The 25,866-nt window shown below is 39.9% G+C and overlaps 1 protein-coding gene across 1 annotated transcript in view; it reads right to left on the bottom strand.

The window, feature by feature from the left end:
• LOC109382177 (nuclear receptor corepressor 1) overlaps positions 1-25,866 on the bottom strand; it is a gene marked incomplete at its 5' end in the record, with an annotated part of 104,765 nt that overhangs the window by 15,376 nt on the left and 63,523 nt on the right. Inside the window, 14 exons of the mRNA XM_019641488.1 lie at positions 5,988-6,211; positions 6,370-6,527; positions 6,950-7,078; positions 9,629-10,122; positions 10,324-10,489; positions 13,099-13,212; positions 13,720-13,869; positions 14,340-14,549; positions 16,818-17,045; positions 20,259-20,619; positions 20,886-21,142; positions 21,624-21,707; positions 23,067-23,207; positions 24,876-25,044. Of these exons, the coding sequence (XP_019497033.1) occupies positions 5,988-6,211; positions 6,370-6,527; positions 6,950-7,078; positions 9,629-10,122; positions 10,324-10,489; positions 13,099-13,212; positions 13,720-13,869; positions 14,340-14,549; positions 16,818-17,045; positions 20,259-20,619; positions 20,886-21,142; positions 21,624-21,707; positions 23,067-23,207; positions 24,876-25,044 (2,885 nt within the window). The remainder of the gene's footprint in view (positions 1-5,987; positions 6,212-6,369; positions 6,528-6,949; positions 7,079-9,628; positions 10,123-10,323; positions 10,490-13,098; positions 13,213-13,719; positions 13,870-14,339; positions 14,550-16,817; positions 17,046-20,258; positions 20,620-20,885; positions 21,143-21,623; positions 21,708-23,066; positions 23,208-24,875; positions 25,045-25,866) is intronic.

The raw sequence follows: 25,866 nt of genomic DNA, 5'->3' as shown, positions 1-25,866 counted from the left end.
CTCACATGGAACTCACTATCCAATAGTTCTCCAGAAATGAACACAGGGTAACTGCTTTGGTTGACACTGGTGCTGAATGTACCCAACTACACAGTAATTCTCAGAAATTCTCTGGCTCCCTCAGTGCTATAGACAGCTATGGAGGCCAGACTGTCATGGTCAGAAAAGTCCCCCTTGTTCTGCAAATTGGGCGCTCCGACTGCCAGAAATATGAGGATATGAGGTCTTTACCTCCTCAATTCTGAAAACATACTGGGCATGGACATCTTGCAAGGCCAGCACCTTTACAAACCTCTATCGGGGATTTCGCCTCAGAGTACAAGTAATCAAATCAGTACTAAGAGGCAAGGCCAACAAGGAGCCAGTTAGTTTACCACCACCACAGAGTTCTTGGGAAGACACAGGAAAAAGGAAAGCTACCCAAGAGCTCCACTGTGTGGGCATTGTGTGCTCTGCACACGGTGCCTGGAACAATCCAGTGTGGCCAGGAAAAAAGCCAGATGGCTCTTGAATAATGAATGGACAGTAGATGATTCAGAGCGAAACAGGGTAGTGCCCTTTTTCATGTGGATGCCTAATACTGCCACTATTAGGTAAGTTGGCTATGGTCATAGAAACACTGGCTGGGCTGGACCTGGCCAATGCCTTCTTTGGCATATTCATGGCTGCCGAGTCCCAAGATCAATTTACCTTTACTCAGGAGGGGCAGCAATTGACCTTCCAAGTGCTTCCTCAAGGCTATCTACACAGCCCCACCATATGCCATGGAATGGTCGGGATGTGTCAAAGTTTTCTTTCCCAACCCCAGTGACATGGGCCCATTTCACTGATGACATAGTGGTAACCTGTGAAGATTTGCCACTGCTGCAGAAAACCTTACAGGCTTTGCTGGACCACCTATACAGAGAGGATGGGCAGTGACTCCACAGAAATTTCAAGGTCCAAGCACGGGAGTAAAGTTCTTGGGAGTGGTATGGTCGGGTAAGATCCACAGATCTACATTTGTCTCTGAGGTAGTCACAGACAAAATACAAGCCTACCCTATACCAAAAATTGTGAAACAGATACAGGCTTTTGTGAGGATTCTGGGGTATTGGTGAATATTTATATCCTATTTGGCACAATGTCTTCACCCATTATATTGCCTACTTAAAAAGGGACATATATGGGACTGGGGAACAAAACAACAGGCTGCCTTTAGGAAAGCAAAAATACTGGTCAAACAGATTAAAGCTCTTGGAATCTCACAGGCAAGGTTGCCATTTGAATTAGATGTTTTAGTTACCATGGAAGGTGTGGGATGGGCATTATGGCAAAAACAGCAAAGGAGAGAGTGCCCTTTGGGCTCTCGTCTCAACTTAGGAAGGGGTCAGAGATCAGGTTATCCTGAAAGAACAGCAACTTCTAGCAGCTGATATAGTGCTCCTGCAGGTGGAACCTCTTACTAAGAACAGATGGTTATAGTGAGGGCTTCCCTTCCCCAAAAAGGGTAGAACGACAGTATATTCCACTGACCTGCCTCTGCCACGGCTCAGACACCTACACTGACTACACGATGTGCCTGTTACAGCAGAGGAGTATCCTGTCAAATAGCCCCGTCTTTAGAGATGCAATAACTATTAGGCCCCGATGAATACATACAGACCCCTCAAATGCTCCTGGTCCTATTCTCATGTTGGCCCCTGCAACTGTAAAATGGGAATAAAAGAAATCTCAGCCAGACCCTGACATACCCATGGTTCTAGTTAGGATAAACAACCTACTTGGATGACAGTTGCCAACCAACCATCCACTGATACTATCTGGATGGTAAAAGGAACAAACCACAGTAGCCAGTGGGCTCAGGTAAGAGCTGTCTGGTTAGTAATCACACATGAACCTTGGCTGCTAATCCTATGTACTGACAGTTGAGCCATTTTAAAAGGATTGAATCTATGGCTTGGACAATGGGAAAAGGAGGGGTGGATGATTATGAACAAACCATTATGGGGACAAGAGATATGGAGAGGTATTTGGGCTCATCTGTAAGAGCCCGAGGCAGACCTCGTTGTTTTCCATGTCCCTGCCCACAAGGCATCCACACCTCTGGGTAACCAGGAAGAAGATGCCTTGGCAAAAAAAATACACTTTAGCAAGTGACCCCTCAGATTGGGTACACTGGAAGAGTGGGCACTATAGTGCCCAAATAGAATGGCACATATCTAAGGAGACAGGGCTGCCTTTAACATACAGTGATCTAGTTAATGCAGCTGCACCCTGTCCTGTCTGTTCCAAACAACACCCTAGACAACAGCCACAAGAATCGGGGGCCATCCACCAATGGGTAAGGGACCGACCAGCAAATTTTGACCACACAGGCCCTCTCCCCTGGGTAAAGGCTCCAAATATGCTCTGATGTGTGTCGACACAAACTCTGGTTTAATTCAGGCCTTCCCATCTGAGCAAGCAATCAAGCTGCCATTATAAAGGAACTAGAAGTTAAATACTATGTATGGGCACGCCCATTGACTAGATCAGTGGTTCTCAACCTGTGGGTCGCAACCCCTTTGGGGGTCGAACGACCCTTTCACAGGGGTCGCTGGGTACTCGTATGTGAGCGTGTATCTGCATGTGGGCCTGGAGACGGATAGAGGAGCGGTGTCTCGGTTCCTAAGACCATCAAAAATATGTGTTTTCCAATGGTCTTAGGCGACCCCTGTGAATGGTTGAGAACCTCTGGACTAGATAGTGACCAGGGGTCACACTTCAAAGAACATGATATATCAGAATGGGCAGAAGAATACAATATTGAAAGGCGATTCCACCTCCCATAAAACCCACAGGCAGCCAGATAGGTGGGATGAAAATTAAAAAACAAAACAAAAAAAAACCCCCCAAAAAACGGTATCCTTAAACAACAGATAAAGTTACTAACTGGAAAATCTACTTTGGCTGGTGGACAAAGGTAACGAAGACCCTTTCCAGGCGTTAATACATTTAAATGACCAACCCATGGGGCCTATTGCCCCATATGCCAGGAACTCAGGCTGAGAAACCCAACACAGTAAAAGTGTGGAAGACAAGGGACACAGCGATAGTCACAATGTTTGCCACAGATCACTGAACTATGATACTGAGGGCACTGAGTCCTATTGTCCCTGGGAAGAGGGCCATTTACTAGAATCTGCAATGGGACATCCCACAGAGGTGGGTCAGTTACTTCACACCCATGGGTGGGGAGAAATTCATCAACTTCTGGTGGTATCCTGTTATTTTAATGCAATCAGGACCTGTGGAGACAAACTATATATGGATTGGGACATGCACCATTAAGAGAGGAGAGAGTTGGGAATGGGCGAAAAGGGGAAGGGATTAAGAAGTACAAATTGGTTGTTACAAAGTAGTCATGGGGATGTAGGGTATAGCACCAAGAATATAGTCAAGGGCCGGCCGAGTAGCGCGATGGTTAAGAGCTGGCTTGGGACGCCAGAGGGCCCCGGTTCGGATCCCACATATGAGGGCCAGTGACACTGCCCTCTACAGCTAAGATGCTGAACAACAGCTCAACCTGGAGCTGGGCTACCGTGAGTCGCCGGGTGACGGTGTAGGCTGCAGCCCCTGCTGCAGTGGGTTGCCATGGGCTACCGTGTGTACCCAGCAGCCAGCGTGAGCGGCCAGCAACCGCAGTGAGCGGCTGTCCAGAAGCCGGCGACTGATCTGCCTCGCCCGGGAAGAGCGCAATGATGGTGCCAACTTGGGCCAGTGAAGCAACATCCTCCACAACTAGACTGAAGAACAAAAGGACAGCAATTTGTCTGTGCTTCCTCCCCCAATTCCCCAGCACTGTTCCCATCCCCCCAATTCCCCAATAAAAATCTTAAAAAAAAAATATATATATAGTCAATAATATTGTAATAACTACATATGGTGTCAGATGGGTACTAGATTTATCGGGGTGATAGATGGGAGGGGGGCTAAGGGGACAGGGTGAAAAAGGTGAATGCATTAAGAAGTACAAATTGGTAGTTACAAAGTAGTCACGGGGATGCAGGGTATAGCATGGGGGAATATAGTCCATAATGTGGTAATGACTACATAGTGCCAGGTGGGTACTAGACTAGTCAGGGGGATCACTTCTTAAATTATACAAATGTCTAACCACAATGTTGTACACCTGAAATTAATATAAAATAATACTAAATGTCAACTAAAATTGAAAAATTAAAAAAGCAGGGGGAAAGGTGCAAGGGAATAAGAGGTTCAGATTTCCAGGTATGAAACAAGTCGTGGGGATGTAATGTACAGCATGGGGAATACAGTCAATAATGTTGTGATAGCGTGCTATGGTCATATGGTTGCTGAACTTATCATGGTGATCGCTTCTTTAGGTATATAAATGATGAATAACTATGGTTTATATCTGAAACTAATACAATATCATATGTTAGCTGTATGTTAATAAAAATCTAAAAAAAAAAAAGAGGGGCAATTATAGGGGTCCTGGTCAGGCATATTCCCCCTTCTATTCACCTCCTTACACCAGAAAGCACTACCTACCCTGGCCAATATGTATGGTTTGCACAGCCTGGCCAGGTTCCCAAGGCTGGGGCCACATTAACATCCAAAGACCAGGGTACAGGTGTAATTCTCATAGAAGAAGAAGACCTCTCAATTCAAGTTCCCACTAAATATGTATCTTTCTGACCTTAGACTTCTGCGATTTCTGTAGCATCCAGCTACAGGGTAGTACCTGTGCCATCATCCAAACTGAATGTTGTGTTTTTATACCAGATGAGTCTGCCAATATCTCCTCTTTACCAACACAGACATAAACACCAAGTGAATGCTGTAAGTGACCCGGCCCCAAGTCTAGGTGACCTGTTACCACACTGGTTTGGGTCTTGGGGGGCACGGCAGAAAAACTGTTACTAATATTAGTTTTCTTGTATGTGCCTATATTGTTGCTGTGGGCTAATGTGGCCAATGTGTCCAATCGGTGCCTAAACAAGCTACCTCCATGCTAATGAAGCCCCGGGCTGACCACTCAGGGTACACTGGAGAAGAGGAGGGCATGTGAGATAGTTTTAAGAGCCAGTCACGAGGGGTGGAGTGTGGAGGAGAGAGATGGTCCTAAACATGACCACTGCCTGACCTGTGAGCTGGGCCTGAACCAGAGGGGGAGACTGCTTTCCACAAACCCCCCTTAGAGACTTTCTGTTTATAACTGACGTTTGTTCTGACATAAACCAATACCCCACCCTTACTTCCTACTATGTGCTGGTTTGTGGAACAGGCTGTTGTCCTGACCTGGTCAAGCATGTAAAGTAATTTCCCGTACCTGGTAGCATTCACGTATCATTTACCGGTGACTATAACCCCCTTTAACCTAGGTAATTCTTTGGCACCTGCCAAGCAGTGCAGGAATCCATTTCGTCTTGCAGAAGCCCAAGACATGCTTTGTATGTAAGTTTCTCTGTTCTCCACTATGGAGGTAGATTTTCGGTCCCAAGACCTTTCCCTGGGTCTGCATGTACTAAAAATATTGATAAGAAGATATGCTCTTTACCAAATGGCCCTGTGATATAAAATGTGTTTCCCTTTATGGTGCCTCTATTGGCCTCATTTTCATTATTTAATGTCAGCTTCCTTAAACATCTACTGCTGACCCAATAGAAACCACTGAGAGAGAAAAACATTTTTATGATTCTGAAGGACCACTCAAAGTGTCCCTAAACTACTACCAAACTACACATTCTTCATTACCGCCTTTGCAAACCCACAAACCGAAGTAGCAGCAATCAAATTTTGAATACATATTAAAGATATAGTATTAATTGCCCAGACTGTGGACGTTCCAAGAATAAATGAGGAAAAATCTTCATTTACACTTTCCAGGAAATTAAGGTAAATAAACTTCGGATGTAAGAAATAAATCCCCTATCTTGTAGATATATTCAAATTGTTTTACTGTTGGTAAATTTACATATGATTTCAAATAAACACCATACCTTCCCCTGGATTTGTCCACAAGATTTTCTGGAGAGACCCTTGAACCTGGTCTCTGATGGTGGACAGATTGAGACTGGGATTCTGGGCTGTAACGATTTGATGTTTTAGTCCTCACAGGTGTAGACACCAAAGCAGATGGTGAATTTTGGAATGTTGAAGTGGGAGGCTGCTGGGGAGGCTGTGAGGAAACTTGATTTCTAGCAAAATCTTGTGTGATAATTTGCTGTAAATGAGAAAAGAAGGAATTGGTTAAACCCATTGAGTACTTGCAAAAAATGTAGCATAAAAAAACCAAGACATCTTTATTGTGATTCTATGTGAAATGTGCCTTCTGCATGATTTTAAAAAAAGAAAAATTAATAAGAATAATGAAAAACTTACACAGATATGATCAGCAAGTGTGATCAGTCGGTGGGTCCGGGGCACCTGCCCCACGCCCTCGGCCTGTGAAGAAGGCGGCAGCTGCTGTTGTGGAGACGGTGATTCCTGCTGTGGTCGGAAGTGATGTAATGGTCCTTCGTACTGTCTGGTGGCTTCATCTATTAGAGGAAAGATAGATGTCTTACTCCAGAGATGCCCCTCCTTTCACTCATTATCAAAGATTAAACACAATTCAGGGGAACACATGAAAGGGATGTGGTACATATCTCTGAATAGAATTCTATCTTAATTTTGAAGAAAAAATATTTATTTACTGAATAAATAAAGAAATCAGAGGACTAGCATAGAATAAAATTTAGAATCAATAAGTGGGTAAAACAATATCAACTATTTTCTATATCATTAAAATATAAACAAATGAGTCATCAAATAATAGCTTTAAAAGCTTTTCATTAGTACAGATTACTCTAAAACAAAACTAATAAAATAAGTTATTTCTTAATGTGGTCTGGACAGATAATTAGAAGCAAATGATAAATGCAAATATGAAAACGTGAACTGGCGTCTAAAGAAGACATACTTTCTGCTTGATTTGCCTTAACAACCTCTGGTTGGTAGGCTTGTAGTTTCTCCTGGGGTGGTGCAGGTGAACTGGCAGGGCTTATCACCTCAATAGCATCGCTAGGTGTTTCATACCGATGAGAAGATACTTTAAGAAAAGAAAATAGTCTTATTTTAAAACTAATCCTATGAAAAGTTTAAAAAATCCAAGATCTTCAAACCTATTTACATATTTTCATTTTTTATTCTCAAAAATGTTCCATGGCAACCAGGTTAATGATTAAAAAAAAAAAAAAAGCTCAATGAACTGGTATTAAAGATCCATAAGTGCTTCCTCGGTATTCCTAATCTTGATAGGATACAGAGTTTTCTGGAATTTTGTGGGCTCTAAGACCTTTAGGCAAGGCAGAATAGAAAACAGATTTGCGACATTCTCCTGGGAGCTGGAAAAGAAAATCACCAGGAAATAAACATTCATCAGAACAAATTTAACAAATGAGGAGAGATCTCAACAGTTCATTGTTTCCAATAATTTCAATTCTGTGGGATAGTGAGCTCTTAGAAAAACTTTGAGGCTACAAAGCTGCTTCATTATCATGATGATTTTAAAGTTATAGATTAACATGTAATTATTTTCTCAAATCATTGTAGTATTGCTGACAAAAATTATTCCAAACAACTTTTTTAGCACCGTATTACACTGTGAAAACAGACAGAAATAGTAGGGAATGTCTGAAGGGAAGCAAATTCTCTTCGTTGGCAGAAAGGGAGGATGCCCACATCAGAGAAGAGCCCCTCTTAGATGCAGTTCCTAAGGTAACTGATGGCCTATGCAGTAGAGGTCTTTTCACAGTCCTGCTATGGCCTCAGAGCTCAGAATGGGACAGAGGCAGATGGAACCTCCTACTCAGGAACCTTCTGACTTTAGTGTTCTTTGTATCAACAGGCTGCACCAAAGAACCTGAGGAAACTGTCAGAGGCCCAAAAGGGTACATGACCCTGGCTGGATCAGGTAGTGCGATCTGTCTGTGTGGTCCTGGACACAGCTACAGAGATGGCAATGAGCTCTACTACCAGGCCACCACCTGTTCCACCAGGACTCAGCTGCACAGCCCTTTCCTCCTACCTCTCTCCAGAACATGGAAGTTGCAGTTCCCTAGGCTCCAGTATGCTCAGGAGAATAGAAACCTGATAATTGGGATGGAAATTATCTTTGGGGAACTACAATGAATCACTATACTCAAAGTAATTTATACTACTTTGCAACCTCTGTATCTGCTGGTACTCATCACGCAACATCCTAAGTCTGCTTACCACATCCACTATGGAGTCAATGGAAAGTCTGAGGCTAAACTGTGTTCACACTGCTCTTGAAGCCTTAAGGGTAAGGTGAAGGCTCTGTGCTTCAGCTTCGGGGGGGAGGGAGGCTCTGAAGATAAAAACTGAAAACCACACTGAATGACTGCAATAAGCTTGTGGGCATGCAAGTAATTTACCCAATGATGGAAAAAAATATATCCACACTCAGAAACATGAACACTCAGTAAAGAAGCCAGACTTCCTATTTTCAGACCTTCTAAAAGTCAAACTCCTAGAGCAAAACTTGGTTTGTAACACAAAACTGAAAGTGTTACCCAGTGATTAGGGAACCACGTGCTACAGCATTCCATAACCACAGGCTGGGTCACCATGTGTGCTGGTGACTTCCCTCCAAAGGGCCTATTTATATAATAACTATGGCTCTTCCTCAACTAGCAATTTCTGCATGTATAATACCTATTTTGCAGATTTTCTTGTCCAGGCTAAAGTAAATCTGTCTACACAACTATGAAGCTGCCCCCATCTCTCCAAAAACCTCAACAATGGGGGAGATATTTATCCCGAAACAAATTAAATCCAGGCATGGAGGTAAAAAGAATTGCACATAGCATGCTGGTACACCAGAAATCATTTTTTCATTATCTCCAACTCAATTTCATTAATGAAAACAATAGAGAGATGGCTACGGATGGTTAAATTGCTTCCCAAATTAGCAGATACTTTATTTGAATACCTGCTTGTTCCTTCAGGAATTCGATACAAAATTTAGGCAATAGTTAAAAATAAATTTAAAGTAACTTTTCTAGCATTTTACTGTAGATTTGTGAATTGATAGAGACCCACAGGGTAGACATCAAATGACTAACTGGACTTGATCAAAATCCAACTTACAAGAAAGGTTCGATGTAAATACCAATTACCAACAATAAGGTGGTCTCACTTTTAAAAACTCTATACCTTAGAAGAAGGATGTAAGAGGCTTTGGGATATTGGCCTAAATACTGAATCATATCCCAGAAAACACTGCTTGAGAAATCAGGCTTCCACAACCGAGAGCTTGATGATACATCCGTCACCTTCCAGATGCCTGGGAATGTCAATAAGCTCTGCCCTCTATCTATCTATTTACAACTTTAACTCTATAAAGAGCATAGTTTTCTCATGGAAAATACCTTCATAGGTATACATAAGAAACTCTGATATTTAAATCATAAAAAATAGAAGAGACATTTTTGCACTACTAACCCACAAAACCCTTCTATTACATTTACTATGAAGATTAGGATTTTCTTTATACTATATTGTTCTGCTTTTCCTAAAGAATAAAGTAATTCTTTACTCAGATATCACATTGCGAAACTCAGAGTGAGATACATACAGCTACTAGAAGAGTCTGAACTTTGAGAGCCACGTTCCCTTGCATCCTTGTCCGAGGCAATTTGCCGGGTGATGATCACGTCTATGAAGTTAGCTGCAGTAATGGTAGTCTTCCCTCGGGTCCTTAGCTCTTCCTCATATCTGGATTTTGGAGGAGGCCCTTTATCTTTCCCAGCCTCAGAATAAACTACTGAAGAATGAGGCTGGGGCTTGCCACTTGGAAAGGCTGAAGAAGTGTACAGACACTGAACAGATCTCTTCTCCACCTCCAGGGTTTTCTGCTCTAGCTGCTGCTGTTCACTAACTGCTGCTGACCTGCTTCTCAAATTTTCTTCTAACCTGGCAGCTTCATGCTTACTCTCTTTTGTTTTGGAAACATCCATCTGGGGAGCAGAAGCTGCGGCATCCACAAGAGCAGCCAGGGCATCTGCAGCCGTGTTGTAACGCGAGGCTGGCAGGCCTTGGCTTATTGAAGGGCCCCCAGCAGGCAGCGGCCTGTAAATAAAACAAACCACAGCTCCGTGAAGGGGAGACTGTACTTTGGGGTGTGGTGGGGAGATGAAAGGACAAATGGCAACAACAAGAAAATGTTGAGTGGGTAGTAAATGATTACTAAAACTACTGCAATCACAAACTAAACGGTGTGTATGCAGGAGACTTGTATTATTTTTGTCAAAATGTATACAATAGACTTACATGATTCGTAGCTGAGCACTTGGATCCAAAGGTGTAATTACACTGGTTCCATTGGTTCCCTGGAAAACGCTGGGTCTTTGGGGCAACATGGTCTCCTGAACTCTTACTGAAGGGGATGGGGAGCGAACATATCCATGACTGCCAGGTCGACCAGGCTGTTCTGAGCCTACAGAAGGGGGGGGGGGGGGGGAGAGACAATCCATAAGGAAGAAGCTAGAGACAGCAACACTTAGGGATTGTTGATTTCCTAATATTCCTAAATAGAAAAAAGGAAAATGAGACAAGAAACCTGATATTCTACTTTCTGGTCTTTATAGAAATATTTTCTGTAAGAGTTTCTTAACACTTTGTAAGCGGGCATTTTTCTCTATACGACAAGTTTACTCGTTTCCCACAAACAATGTGTTAATAAAGATGCAAGAAAACCACACCACTAACTTGAAACAAAAACACGTTATCATTTACTGTCATTCCCATTTTTGTGACAAATTTCTGTCTTGATTCCAGACAAAAAACAAAAATAACACCAATAATGAAGTATTAATGCAAACAAGATAAGTTTATCTCCCAGATTTTTCCTCAAATTCTGGTGTGCTTATCATTTCCAAAATCAAATTCGGTACAACTTGCTAAGGATAATAATGAAGATAATTTACTACTGCGACCCCAGGGTTTGAGGCTGTCTCATTCACCACAGTCCTTCCTGCTCTACTCCTCTCCTGCCCTGCCCTCCACAGGTAACTTTTCTCTCAGCAAGCTTTCTTCTGACATGAAATCATTCACACTGCCCTTTGCAAAAGTGCAGCTCCACTAACTACACTTCTTTAATATTTGAGACACTTTTTCTTCACTTAACCTCAGCTCTCTCGTAACAAAGCCACAACTTGGACTTGGTCAAAACTACTTTACTTGGAAGATCTCAAATTTCCTCTTTAGTCATTTTCTTCTCTACCCCCTCTTGTTCTATGCCCTCTCTCTGACTTTCTAACTTGTTCTTTGCCCTCATAAGAGCTAGCAGTTTTAGTATACATAAACCTATATTCTTTTAGCAGGTACCACCCAGGGCATCCTTCAGCAATTTTCTCCTTTCTGACCATACATCAGCTTATAGGAATATTTCTACAGGGTATAATCCTAGAAATGGAACTGTTATTTAAATTTGTATCTCTCTGAAAAGGCTCTCCCCATTTACACTGCCATTGACAATGTAAGCGAGTTAATGTTTCTTCAGACACTCCAACACAGAGTGTATATCAACCTTCTAAATATCTGATGGAGAAAAAATGGTATTTTATTGTGTTAAATCTGCATGTTATTCATCAGTGGGACCACAAGCATTTTCAAAATATAGTTCCTATCAAAGTTATCACTTGTACATGGTTTTAATTAAATCAACTTCCATATTTTTATACAATCAATATTATAGTGCTACCTCACAATTCATTGTTTCCTATCATTAGACACGGTGTGATTTTTTCCTACATGTAGACAATGTTACATCTAAATATCTTTACGCTTTGCAGTCACTGAACTGTTTAAGATAAATCCTCAGGAATGATATTACTAGGTCAAATATGATGGCTAGCTTTTAGGCTCCTTCTCTATAGTGCCATCACTTTGATTTCAAAGAGTTTGTCTCCTATGACCATATAAATGTGATAACCTCCTCATACTGTGCCCTTCAGTTCTGCACCAACCTCTCTGACCCCATCTCTGGCTCTTTTGCCTCCACCTATAACATCCTTCCCAGTAACATCTAAGGGCTGATATAGTCCTCTCTTCATATGCTTGCCCCTTGGAAATCTCAGTCAAGTCAGAGTTTTAACTCTTGCAGATGACTCCTAAGTCATAATCTCCAAGTTCTGTCTGTTCTCCTAACTGCCAGATTTGTATGTCTGACAATATGGACATGGTAAATGATTCACTGACGGAAACAATATAAAAAGACAAGTATACCATGAATAAGAACAAATGTTCAAAGACACTTCAGATTAAGTATGTCCAAAATAAAAATCACTCTTTGCTTTCACTAATCCTGCTCTATCTTAAGTGCAGACAATCTTGTTTCTCATCTCTTCCTCACTCTGCATATCTAGTTATGAAGTTCTTTTAATAACTTTTAAGTCCTTTTAATAGTCCTTTGCATATAAGTCCTTTTGAGCCACTTTAACAATATTCTTCCAAGCAGTTCCTTTCTAGCCATTCCCAGTGTCATCCTATCCTAGGCCATCATGAACTACCAACACGGCTTAACTGTTCTGGCACCAGCCCATGCCTACCTTCAGGGTTCTAATCCGTCTCATGCCACTCTTGTGTAAATGTCCCTCTGATCATGTCACCTACCTCCTACAACAAAGGGCAGCACTTCACTTATCATTCAAAATGTCGCATAACCTTCTAACCATATTTTCCATTCTTCTTTTAAATTCCAGCTCAACAACACATGTCTTCATGTCTATGAGCCTTCTGCTTGGGCTGTTTTCAGCTTCAGTGAGCTCTGAACCCAGTATCTTCAGTCCCAACTGTAGCCAATTGTTGGGGCCAAATCAGAATGATAACTTCATCATGAAAACTTCATTTTCCTGCTTAAAATTCATATCTGTACCATTTTAACTTCTACAGCACTTTTAACCTGTACACTTCACTAAAGGCGTGTAATTACTCTCTCTTATAATTCTTATTTGTAAGAACAACCTGGCTTCCCCACAACATTAAGCACTACATCATACTACATACTAAGAAATGTCCACAGAATAAACAAAGCCATCCACTCACCTTGCCGTAGGTAGAGGTCTGAGGAAGCCGCAGCAATCCGTTCCCGTTCCTTCTCCCGCTCTCTTTCCCGTTCTCTTTCAGCACTTGCAGCTGCTGCAAGGTGTGTTGAGTGTCCTGTAAAACACAGAAATCTGCAACTTAAAAGACAAAAATATCAACCTATCAGATACATCAAACAACTTTTTTTTTTTTTTTTTAGCTGAGCCATCCTGCCACCTGTTGGCAGCTCAGCGGCTGCTCAGCTCGGGCTGGGACTCAAACCACTGTTGCTCAGAGCTCAAACTCTTGAGCGAGCTCTTAACCAACTGAGCCACTCGGCTGGCCCCATCAAACAACTTTTAAATTCTTAAGTAACTGAAAATTTTTCAAGAAGTTCCCAATTTGAGATGTAGAAAGTTCATTTTATTAAGAGTCTTCGATGACAACAGGAGTATAAGACAAGCTTTTAGGATATTTCTAGAGTATTCAGTGAAAGATGGCACATGGGGACTATTACTAAATATTAAATGTAAAACAGCAGACCAAATGGGGAAAAAGTGCCCAAAATACCTTCAAAGGCTATGCTGTAAACACTTGAGTATGTTGGTCATATCAGAGAGGTATGTGACTGTGGACCCTTACCTGGAGACATAGAAGCAGAGTTGTATGGCCTGGGAGGGAAAGTAATCTGTGTACCAGGAATATAAGTGATTCTGTCCATGGGAGGAGTACTTGTTCCCCCAGGATGAGGCACTAAAATTGTTGGAGGCATATTGGTCAGGTCAATGATTCCTGCTCAAAAGACAAATAGAATAAAATTGTATTAAATGTAAGTGTTATTCTAAAGATCCAGAACTATAAATGGCTTTTTTTGTTTATCTCTATAACCCACTGATACTTTGTATACAGTATAAATAAAAATGTAAGATCATCTTTATTTTGTAAGATCTTCTTTAAATCTAGAGAAGGATATGAAATACTCTGCTCCATATCAAGAACCTAAAAGCATGGCCTTAAAGAGAGACAGCAAACTGGTAACACAATGACTTCAAATACCTAGCACAATGATTTCAGTGTTCACCAAAACACCCTGTCTCAATACATTACTCTGTTTGCCTTCAAGGGCTAAAGGCTATAGAAAGAATGATACAGCCTTCTTTACTTTCTTTCTGCCATTCATTCAACAAATATTGATTGAGTACCTAGGAAACCCTGGGTACACATAGTAAGTTCTATGAAATATGAACTGCAAAGACACAGACCCCTTGTTGCTGGGTATGGGAGCCCCAGCTGCTGCTCTCGTGGGGAGAGTCCTCTGGCCACATCTGGGCGCAAGTTCACTTGCATCTGCTGTGAGGTAATGTAATCATTGAGGATTGTCTGTCTTGTGTTCTCCATTGCATAAAGCTGATATTGACTTGGGTAACCTGGAGTTGGTGAAAGCTGTCTCTGAAACAGGTAAGCAGCAGCTGCTGATTGAGAGAATAAGAGAAAGGCATTTCATTTAGTCTGGGTAAAATTCACTGGCTAAATATCACCCACAAAAAAGAGTAAGGAAAAAAACAATCTGTTGAGTTAATGTGCACATGGAACTTTTATTAAGCATGGTGGGCGGCTACAGGGATTAAGCTGGATTCATTTTCAACCTTGATATATCAGCAATATTAATACATACATTTTAATGTCAGAGTAATGGAAAACAGAAAGTAGACAAAATATGAGTATTATTAACCTTTTTACCAGTGGAACAGTAGCTAAAAAAAACTCTCAAGCAGTTTTACTTTCAATTTCTGTCGTGCAACTTTATTATATTTTCACCTGAAGTCTCCAAGAGCTATTTGAAAATAAAATTATTTTTGTAGTACTGATTATCCAATACAATCAGATGGAAATAGATGTGAAAATGCTTTGTGACAAATAGCAACTTTACTTCCTTGGGGGGGTGAAAATGATTAGTCTATAAGCATTTAATCAGTGCATGTATTTAGAGCATGATTAACAAACTTTTTCTGTAAAGGGCCAAATGGAAAATATTTTAGGCTTTGTGGACCATATGGTCTCTGTCACATCTATTCAACTCTGCCACTGCAGCCACAGGTATAAACAAATGGGTGGGGCTATGCACTAATAAAACTTTATTTACAGGCAGCAGCAGAATTTGGCCCCCAGGCAGCAGTTTGGCAATCCTAGGTTAGAGCACGACACAAGATACTAGGAAGAGGTAGGTACAATAAAATAAAAAAAGAAGATAATGTCCCTATCATCAAAACATTTGTAGTCTAGCAAAAGCCCCAAAATGACAAGCAAATAAAACTGCTATAAAATAAAGGACTATGATAAAAACTAAATGAAAGTATAAACATTCAATTATGTCTGAGAACTTGAGTGAATTATTTTATATATATAAAAAACAATAAATGACAAGTTTTCTGGAATGTTTGCTTCCCTTTCATCTAGAAAACCAGCCAGGTAAGTCTGTCAGCTGACTCTGTGTGAACTTCCACCTCAGCTCTGGACAGTCTCTGAAGGACTAGGTATGGATTCCTCTGAAACCTAATGTTCTCAACAAACAATTTGATGGCAGCAATGCAACTTTCAGATGAAATATTTTCTACACATACCCTGCTACTATGAAATGTAAATAACCCTTAGAAATCTTAGCATACTGGTAATGAAAATCACTTCCTTAAAGACCAAGATAAAATACAAGTGTTCTGTATCCGAATTTCAATTTGAAGGATATAACAAGCAAGCAGAAAAGGTATGAGCAGAAAATACATTTGAGTGAGTCTGAACGGGCAAGAGGAGCAGGGACTGGGACCTGGGAAGGCACGGTGGAACCCACACAGCAGGTGGGGCATGACAGCCAGCCAGCCCAGCAGAGACGGACCTCCCTCCTCTGACCTGCTGCTGATGGTGTTGACAGGACTCTTCTCCCTTTGCAGAGCACGTTGCCCTGTCCTTGGCAGGCAGCACTGTGCCCAGTGCAGACTGCTCCCTAGAAAACCTACACACTTCTGCACCTACCAGAATTCTGTTTACTCAGTCAGTGGTGTCTGTTCAAAAGTTTCTTCTAGCTATAGTTGCTACTGTAATTATGTAACTTAATGAAATGATCTGTAAATCAATGAGAGAAGAATGAAAAGAGTGGTTTCTTGGAAATTAAGTTGACTACTTTGGAAAGACTCAATACAGAAGTTGAATCAGGCATGGACTAGACAATTTTAAAAGACAGGAGGAAAAATATCTTGAAGGATTCTGTATTTAGATTGATTTGAAGTTCTCTAAATTCTAGCTTCACGTAAAAAAACAAACCTGGAAATGTAAGCATTGTTTATATAAGAAAGACAATGGTGAGGCTTAATCAGTGGACCTTAGATCAGAACATTAGTAAATGAATGCCTATGTTGTAAATTAAAATGTTTAAGGTATGCCTGTGCCATTTAAAAATAATTCTTCACATTAAGCCACTTTTTTAATCAGCTTAAACAAATGCCATAAATAAGAGGACTTTTCATATACCTATTATTTTTAATTCTTCAAGGAGTACTGGTAATATCTGTTTCCTGATTTGGATGCTGGTAACATGTGGGTGTACAGTTTGTGAAAATTCACTGACCTGTATACTAATGATATGTGCAATTATCTGCATATTGTATACTTTAATAAATAGAAAGTTTTAAAAGTCATGCAGGTATATTATTTCTTTGCCATAAATTAGCACTATACACTGTGCTTACCGGGATCCAGAGCCCTGTGAAACGGCATGGCTGGATCCAAATGTGTGGGAAGATGGCTCCGATAAACCTCTCCTGCGGTGCTGCCCCTATGATGGGGATCAAAAGGACTGTGGCTTACTACAGGGTCCACACCAGGTACTGGAGACTTTGCTGGTATGCTTTCCCTCTGGGTAGGGGTCAGTGTCGATTTTCTTTCATGATTGGTAGACTTGCCAGAACAAATCGTAGCTGGAAAAAAAAAGAGCCAATACCACAAATCCTTAAGAAAACTTGCTAAGTATGATATTTATCCATTTCTCAACCACTCAAATGCAGACTATAGTCATATAATATTTTGCTCTTCCCTGTCCACTAAACATTTAACATCTTATCTTGTAAAATATGCAAATGTGAAGAACTAGCCAAAGATCTTGAGATTTGCAGATTATCACCTTTTGGATCATAGCACCAGTGTTTTACCACCTAATGTTAAGATTGAAATGAAGTTCAACACTCCTCTTTAAATCCCATTAAAAATGATTTTGTTTTCTGTATGACTTCAGCATTCTTAATTCTTTTGATCTCACATGTATGAATCTCAACTTCCTCTCCTTGCATTACCCAGCCTCCTTGCTGCCCATTAGTCACTAAGTTATATAGTAGTCCTCCCAACCTTTTTTCTTTTGCATTCTGCAGCTTCAGTTACCTAGGTCAACTGTAGTCTGAAAACATTAAGTGGAAAATTCTAGAAATAAACAATTCATAAGTTTTAAATTGTGCAGTGTTCTGAGCAGTGTGATGAACTCCTGTGCTCTCTGGCTCTTCTCCACGCTGTATAAGCTATCTGTCCATTAGTCATTTTGCCATTTCTCTTATCAGATCAACTGTTACCATACTGCAGTGTTTTTGTTGAAGTAACCTTTATTTTACTTAATAATGGCCCGAAAGCACAAAGAGTAGCTAGTTATGTTGGCAATTAGGACATGCCAAAGAGAAGATAAAGTGCTTCCTTTAAGTGAAAAGGTATGTATGTACAGGAAAAAACAGAGCATCTATAAGGTTCAGTACTATCTGAGGTTTCAGGCATCCACTGGGGGTCTTGCAAAGTATCCCTGCTGATAGGTGGGCCTACTGTACTATTTTTCCTTGCTTGTACTTCCACAAAGAAACTCTCATTACCTCACCAACATCAATCTCCTCCCTCCTCCAGCCTCTTTTCTAAATGATGTTATTCAGAGGTAAGCTCTTCCCACCAATGTCTATCAAACCCAAACGCTTACTAGCCAACACACTCAATTATTTTAATAATTGTGGTAAAACATGCATGTAATATGTGATTTATAAGAAATAAATACCGAGGGCGCCAAAAAAATGTATACACATGACTTGTATACAAGTCTTTTGTTATCGGTATATATTGAGTATTACAATTTTAATACAGTTCTTCCTTTCTTAAAATGTGCATACTTTTTTTTTTTTTTTTGGCACCCTCTGTTTGTTTCTTTATCCACAGTTCCTAACTCACAGCTCCCCAAACCCTTGGAATTTCCTAAGTGTCGGGAGGGACAAAGGCATCTTTTGTTATGTTAGTGAGGTGACTTTTGGACTTAAGGATGTGTGTTGGTTGCCAAGAGAATCAATCATGTGATTAGAGGGTTGGAAGTTTCAGTCTCACACCCTGTACTCCAGGAAGGGAAAAGAGGTTGGAGGTAAATTCAACTGGCAACAGCTAGTGATATAATCAACCATGCCTATATACTGAAACCTTCATGAAAAACCAAAAGGACTGTGTTCTGAGAGCTTCCTTGTTGGTGCGCAATGGAGGTGGCTGGGAGAGTGGCGCCTGGAGAGGCATGGAAGCTCGGCATACCTTCCCCCATACCTTGCCCTATGCATCTCCTCCCTCTGGCTGCTCTTGAGTTACATCCATTTTATAATCAACTGGTGATCTAATAAGTAACATGTTTCTCTGACCTCCATGAGTAATTCTAGTAAGTTAATCAAACCCAAGGAGGGGGTCATGGGAACCTCTGATTTACAGCCAGTTGATCAAAAGTACAGGTAACAATCTGGACTTGCGACAGGCATCCTGTGTTGGAGGGTGTCGTTGGAATCTCCAATCTGCAGTCAGTAGCACAAGTTAACAGCCTGACTGGCATCTGAATTTGGCAGGATTGGGGTAGGGAGAGGGGGGTGCATAGCCTTGTAGGCTGAACCCTTAACCTGTGGAATCTGATGCTATCTCTGGGTAGATAGTGTTGGAATTAACTTGAATTCCTGGACACTACTGATGTCTGAGAATTGTCTGTTGGTGTAGGGAACACCTCCCACACCATTTTGGAAACTGGGTCTCAACACCCTAAATACACAGAACACAAAATTTACCATTTTAGCCATTTTAAAGGGTGTCATTCAGTAGCAGTAACACACTCATAATGTTGTACAACCACCACCACCATCTAATTATTAATATTTTGATAATATCGATTTTATCATGATCAAACAAATATGCCTGTCACAACCCAAAACATCACACTCGTTTATTACATCCCCTTCCAAACCCAACTTGCTCAAAGGTGGAATGCCTTTTCCCTCTGTAGGGCAATTCTTCAAAACTAGAGCTAAACGGTTTGGGACTCACCACCCTACCCATAAGCAGGTACTTCCTTTTTCTCCTCCCTTCACTCTACTCCTTCTCCTACCGCCTAAATCACTTCACCTTTACAACTCTCACAGTGTCCAGCCCTGAACCTTGCAAATGAGCCCTCAATAAATATGTATTGCAGTAAAATTTTAAATAAGTGGATAAATTTTTAAGGGCCTCAGGTTGTTCTGAGGGACCACCTGATAAAAATCAATGTGTCTTACCTTACTGATATACACACCAGTAACAACAGTTCACATTTTTTTGTGTCCTTCAAACTTATCAAGCACTATTCTTTTAAAGTCCTTTAAACATATTACCTCATTTTATCTTCACAACAATCCAGTGAGGTAGGTCTTAATATTAGGTTACCATTTTATAGATGAGGAAACTAAGGCATGGAAAACTTATGTCACTTGTCCAAGTTCATGCAGAAGAAGAACTTTAATTCAAGCTTAAACAGTCTTGCTCCAGACCCTAAACTTTCTACTTCCACACCAGACCGCCACTGAAGAAACAACTGTCAAAATTAGCTTCCAGAAATCCTTATAGAATTAGCTGAAAAAAACCTCTCTAAGAATATGCTTATTCTAGACTCTAGCATTTCTGGACTCCATCATACTCTGCACTTGATTAAGATATTAGGTATTTTACCCACAATTATGTCTATTTTTAATTTGGTAGCACCCCCTAGGCCTAGCATCAAGCACAATCTACAGATTCTGTGACAACGTAAAGCTAAAAATTCAACATTCTCTACTTGCCCAATGTGAAAACGCACCCTAAAAATGATCAGACAGGATACAAGAATAACATACCATCAGAAGCTCTGCTCATCATGGGTGAGCCTCTGGACATGGAGCTTTGATAACTCACAGGTGTGCGCCGGGCACTGGCGTCGTCATAAATCCCCGGGCTCAGCTGTGCTTTGGGAGCTTCATGAAGTGTTGACCTAAGAACTGAGGGGCCAGAGCTTACCACCGAGGTGTGCCGGGAACGCACTGGCTCGCCTGCTTTCACATCCTCGTATTTCCCCCGTTCTACCACTTTTATGTTCTCTGGCACAATTTCTAGTGGAGGCATTACACGGGATACTTTGGTTGACCCCGTGATTAAGGATTTGACATTGTGTTTGATGGCAGACTGACCCGAGTTGCTGTCATACTTTATTGGTGTACCCTAAAAAGAACAAAACAAACATTACAGGTAGCCCAAAGCATCTGAATATTTTTCCATCTCAGGTCTATGTCTGGCTCATGGCAATTACAGCATGCTGTAGTAATCTTTTTTGTCTGATAAAGCATACATAAAACTTTCACATATACTTCCCAGAGATCTGACATCATAAGAATTACTAATAATGATTAAGTTGTACTTTTTAAAAATGCTCCAAAAATATCAGTTTCAAGTGGAATGGCTGACAGAAAGAAGCATGATCTAGTTACCTGGGAGATGGAACCCTCAATTATTGGCCTCGAGCTCTGGACTACTTCTGGAGTTTTTCTGCTTTCCTGAGTTAAAATATCTTGCCGTGGAATCTCATGAATGGAACGCCCCATTTCTTTGATGGTGGTAATGCCATCATATGGTTTTCCTTTGGTAATGGCACCTTCAAATGCTCGTATGGGAGGACTCTCCCTTTTAATCTGTTTGGGATATTTAAGGCCATCTTCAAAGCTTTCAGTTGTGGCTCTTGGTGTGCCTTCAAGAAAGTATTCAACAAACATACTTGTTAAAATAATGCCAACGGCTGCATAACGACACTGAACTATACACTTAAAAATTGTTAAAATAGTCAATTTTTTAACACATATTTTATCGCAATTTAAAAAATTAATGCTTTGCCACCATGCAGTTTATAATCAATTTTCTGTTTACAACAGATCCTTAAATATTCACTCATTATTTTTTAGGGTTGTTCAAGATTTAATACATCATTCATCACAATCACAGAATGTTTCTTACAGAATGAAGATGTCTCTATACTTGAAGATTAGGTAACTATCATCTTCAAATAAAGTATGTAGTTCAGAAACAGAAGATTTATACTCAAGCCTTAAATATCTAATATTTCAAAAGGAAAAATGGCTTGAAAAGCACGTTTCATGCACTGCAAATTAATGTCAAACTACTTTTCCCGTGAGGCAGTCATGAATAAAAACCAAAACCAACAAAAAGTTTACCCTGCATTATCGAACCAGACAGCACGGTCCTTTCCTTGAGATCAGAATGAGGGCTCCCTCTGGGTAATGCTCGGCATATAAGCCCTTTCAAAACAAGAACAATTCAAGCATTAAACATAATGTGCATATCAATTCACATATACTTTGTACTGTCCTTAGAGAATATATTGATAAAAGCTCTATGGAGAAAGAGAAATCATTTTAAATTTATGAACTACTCAGAAGAATGTCACAGAAACAATAAAAGTTGGAAGTACCCAATATGACATCACTTATTCCTTTTGAAATGTTTTCCTACATAGAAAATGCCCACAGAAGATATCCATTATAGGTCATAAAGGAAAGAAAGACTTCAAAGCTTAATCTAAAATCCCAATGCTTCTATATCAAGGTGAGAGAAAATACAAAGGGACTGGAAATCATTATTCAGCTTTGAAATATACCTGTGAGAAATGGAAAACATGAAAAACAGATACCTCAAAAATAGATCAAACATACAAATCAAAATGAAAGAGTTGTAAATAGCCTCTTAAGAAGTTGCACGTTATATTGCTGATAAATTTTATCCTAAAGTAAAGGGAAGTGAGATTTTTTTTTTAATACAGAGAAAATTCAGCTGTTAGAAAATTACATAAGACTTTTAAGATTGAGGAGTCCTTACTCTGTTTTTAGTATTTCATCTAGCTTAAAATTAAACAGTTGAGGCAGGTTAAGATTTAAAGAAAGTGAGTCACTAACAGAACAAAACCATACTATCAATTACTGAAGGCATAGCACATGATCAGCACAAGTTGGACACCTGTCTCTAATCCTCACACAATGGTAGGTACAATCCCTTAATTTACAGAAGAAACAGGCACAGAGAAATTCACCAGGATAGGGTGAAACTCAGATTCAAATACGTCTTTGTTCTACCCATTACACTACTTTATCTGCCTCACAATAAATACAAAGTTGTCATAATGAATTTTACTTTTTTTTTTTTAATTACCTGAGCCATCCTGCCACCTGTTGGCAGCTCAGCGGCTGCTCAGCTCGGGCTGGGACTCAAACCGCTGTTGCTCAGAGCTCACACTCTTGAGCAAGCTCTTAACCAACTGAGCCACTCGGCCGGCCCGAATTTTACATTTTTAAACTCAAACAGGAATAATCTACAAATTATATGAGCATTCTAATAGCTACCTATGATGTGAACAATTATGTTTAATTTTTACTCCCCTCCACAGCCATGCACCACTTGATTTATATGTCGATAGGAATATAAATTTAAACATATATTAATGTTATCTATTTAATATGTTATACATATTAATGTTTCATTTATATATTAATAGAAATATAAATTTCAGGTAGAAACAACAGACTAAATATAACCTAACCCAACAATGCAAATTTACTATACAATGTTAACTGTATCTAAATAACATTCTGGAAACGTTTTACCTTCTAATGGTGCTGATACAGGAGACTCCCTCATTGACAACCCTTGCTTTATATTTCCTTCCACTGATTCATAGCTTCTTTTTAAACCGATTTCATGAGCTGTTCTTGGACTCCTTGTCCCTTCTCGGGCATTCTTAATATCTGCAGAATATAGAAACAAGAATTGCTCAGAAGAGCCCAAGGCCTATTGTACAGTAGTTATCATAATTTTATAATCTATCTTATAAAAATAACAATATAAAAACTAGGTTTAACCTACAGGATACATCTGTATAGATGATATTTATAAAAATCTTTTCATTCATTCAAATATATTTATTGAGTTCCAGGCATAAGGTAGGCTTACAGATAAGGTTAACAAATCAAGTCCCTTTGCTAATTAAACTTACCCAATAGTGATGGATACAGATAAATTAATAGGCAATTACAATAAAGTGTACAAAGTACTATGAAAAGAGAAGGATAATGCGCTATGAGCATGTTGGAAGGGAAATCTAACACTTAAAGGTACAGATAAGGCTGCCTAGAAAAAGTAGTGTTTACGCTAAGAAGTGTAGGATAAATCAAGAGTTGTTTAAGTCCAAAGTAAAGGGAGGAGGAGGTGGTACAGGCTAAGGGAACAATGAGCACAAAGACTCCGAGGCAAAACCAAGTATGGTACTTTAAAAGAGCTTAAACTCAGTTAACAGCCAATGTGTAGGGTGGAGCTGGGACAAAGCGTGTAGGGAGAGTAAGTGCAAGAGGGCTAAGGGGAAAGGTGGAAAGAGACAAGCTGGAAGCAGATCATAGAGGGATGACTGAGCCAAGGTAAGGGGCTTAACAATGACATACAGGTCATGCAGGAAGTGACAAGATGTACAGTTCTGATTATGGTTTAAAACTGAAGGCAGAGAGATCATTAGGCAGCTACCAAGTTCTCCAGATGAAAGATGACAGTAACAGTGGGTAATAAACAGAAATGGATGGATTCCAGGGACTTTAAGAAGGAGAATAGAAACAACTTAGTGATTGACTGACTATGTGGAAAGCTTCAGAAGGAGGAGTCAAAGATGACATCGAGATTTCTGGCTTAGGCAATGTACATTAATTTCTTCCCCCAGAAACAAAATGTAAACTAATATATGCCAAAAGGTTAAAATAAGGATGGAAATAAGAAAATTACTATGCATTTTGCATCAGGCACTCATACTTTATTTCTTTGTATTCAAAGAGAAAGACAAAGCATGACTAATAACTACTCAGATCAGTCACAAAACAGTCAAAAATGAGAACTTAAATTTAGTTCATCAATTGGCTTTAATACCATAACTGAGTCATCCTTATAAAATAATATTACTGGGAAAATATAACAAAAATACATCTAAAGAAATGTTTTCATATAGACATTAAAATAGTTATATTTAAAGAGAATTTAAATTCAGTACTCTTTCCAGGATTATCAGGCTATTAGCTACTCCTGAATTCTAACCTCATAAAATGGGAATCCATTTAAAATAAAGTGATCCCATTAAAGCTAACAAAGATGCTTTTCCTAGGCTAAATCACCTGACCACAGCTGATGTTAGCTACCACTTACAGGACACTTACTATAAGCTCTGTGCTGTTAATCACTTTTCATTGACTGTCTCAGTTCATTAATCACAAACGTTTCCTGAAAAGGCACTATTATTAACTCCCTTTACAGAGAGGAAATTTGGGATCACAAAAGGAAAACTAACTTCCCTAAAGCCAAGTATGTGGGGGAACCAGAGTCCATGCTTTTAGTCACATGTTATAGTGTTGGCTTCAGCATAAAGATGTAATACTTACTATCATAAGATAAGATATGTCCACTTTTGCCTTCATAAATAACATGGCCTTTGGATGCAGCTTCCTCTCTGCCTTTCTCAGGACTGTTTTCTTCAATGGGTATTCTAGAAATGGATCCCTTCACCAAAGCCTCAGTTGGTATGCCAGCCTGGGACAGAGCTGGGGTACCCTGCCATCAAATAAAACACAAGTACCAGAGTCACTTAAGTTTAGAGGAAATGCAAAACATTCAGAAAATTTAACCTACCACACTGAGAGTCAGATCAACCCATATCTTCAAAGAATAAAAAAGAAGCACATGACAGGAAATCAGACATTAAATTTTTATAAACAGAAATACTGTATCTTTGTCCTGGAACCCTGACACACAAAACTTCTTAGAATGCTGACAGGTATATAAGTTGAAGCAGCTTAAGTAAAAGCCTCTATATGAAGGCACTTAACTCAGTAAAATATTTGTCTTAAGGCCTGTCATGCAAATGTAATAAAACTTTTTCAAAATTTCTAATAAAACAATAAATTAAGTTTTAAATTTAGAATACCACAACTTTCTCTCATAATGTGTAAGAGGAAAAAAGAACTTTCAATTACCAAAGTGTCTGCCGGGTTAGACCTATGATCATCATTAAGAGAAAGGGAAGAAAAACACAGACGCCTTCTTCATTTTTTGATATGGATTCAGTTTAGGTCCTATCATCTGAATTTTCACCATCATTAATCCTCTTCTGGGTTGTCTATGACCATGACTCTTTTACCCTTCCTTTAAGCAGTAAGCCCTTCCCTTCAAGGAAAATCATTCATGAAACCTAGTATGTAGAATACTTCGTACAAGTGAGCTGCTTGGCTTGAAATGAAAGTGGGATGCCACACCTAGCCCACTCACACATTAGAGTCTTCCAAATTCTAGAGAGGACAAGCTGAAACCACATGCTTCCAGCAAGAAGAATGACGAGAACAATACATTTACTCATCCAGCCATTAAGTAAGCTCA

The sequence above is a fragment of the Hipposideros armiger genome, unplaced genomic scaffold (genome assembly GCF_001890085.2).
Source record: "Hipposideros armiger isolate ML-2016 unplaced genomic scaffold, ASM189008v1 scaffold_61, whole genome shotgun sequence".
Classification (NCBI taxonomy): Eukaryota; Metazoa; Chordata; class Mammalia; order Chiroptera; family Hipposideridae; genus Hipposideros; species Hipposideros armiger.
Note: the sequence above shows the minus strand (reverse complement) of the source record. Positions and strands in the feature narration are given on the sequence as shown.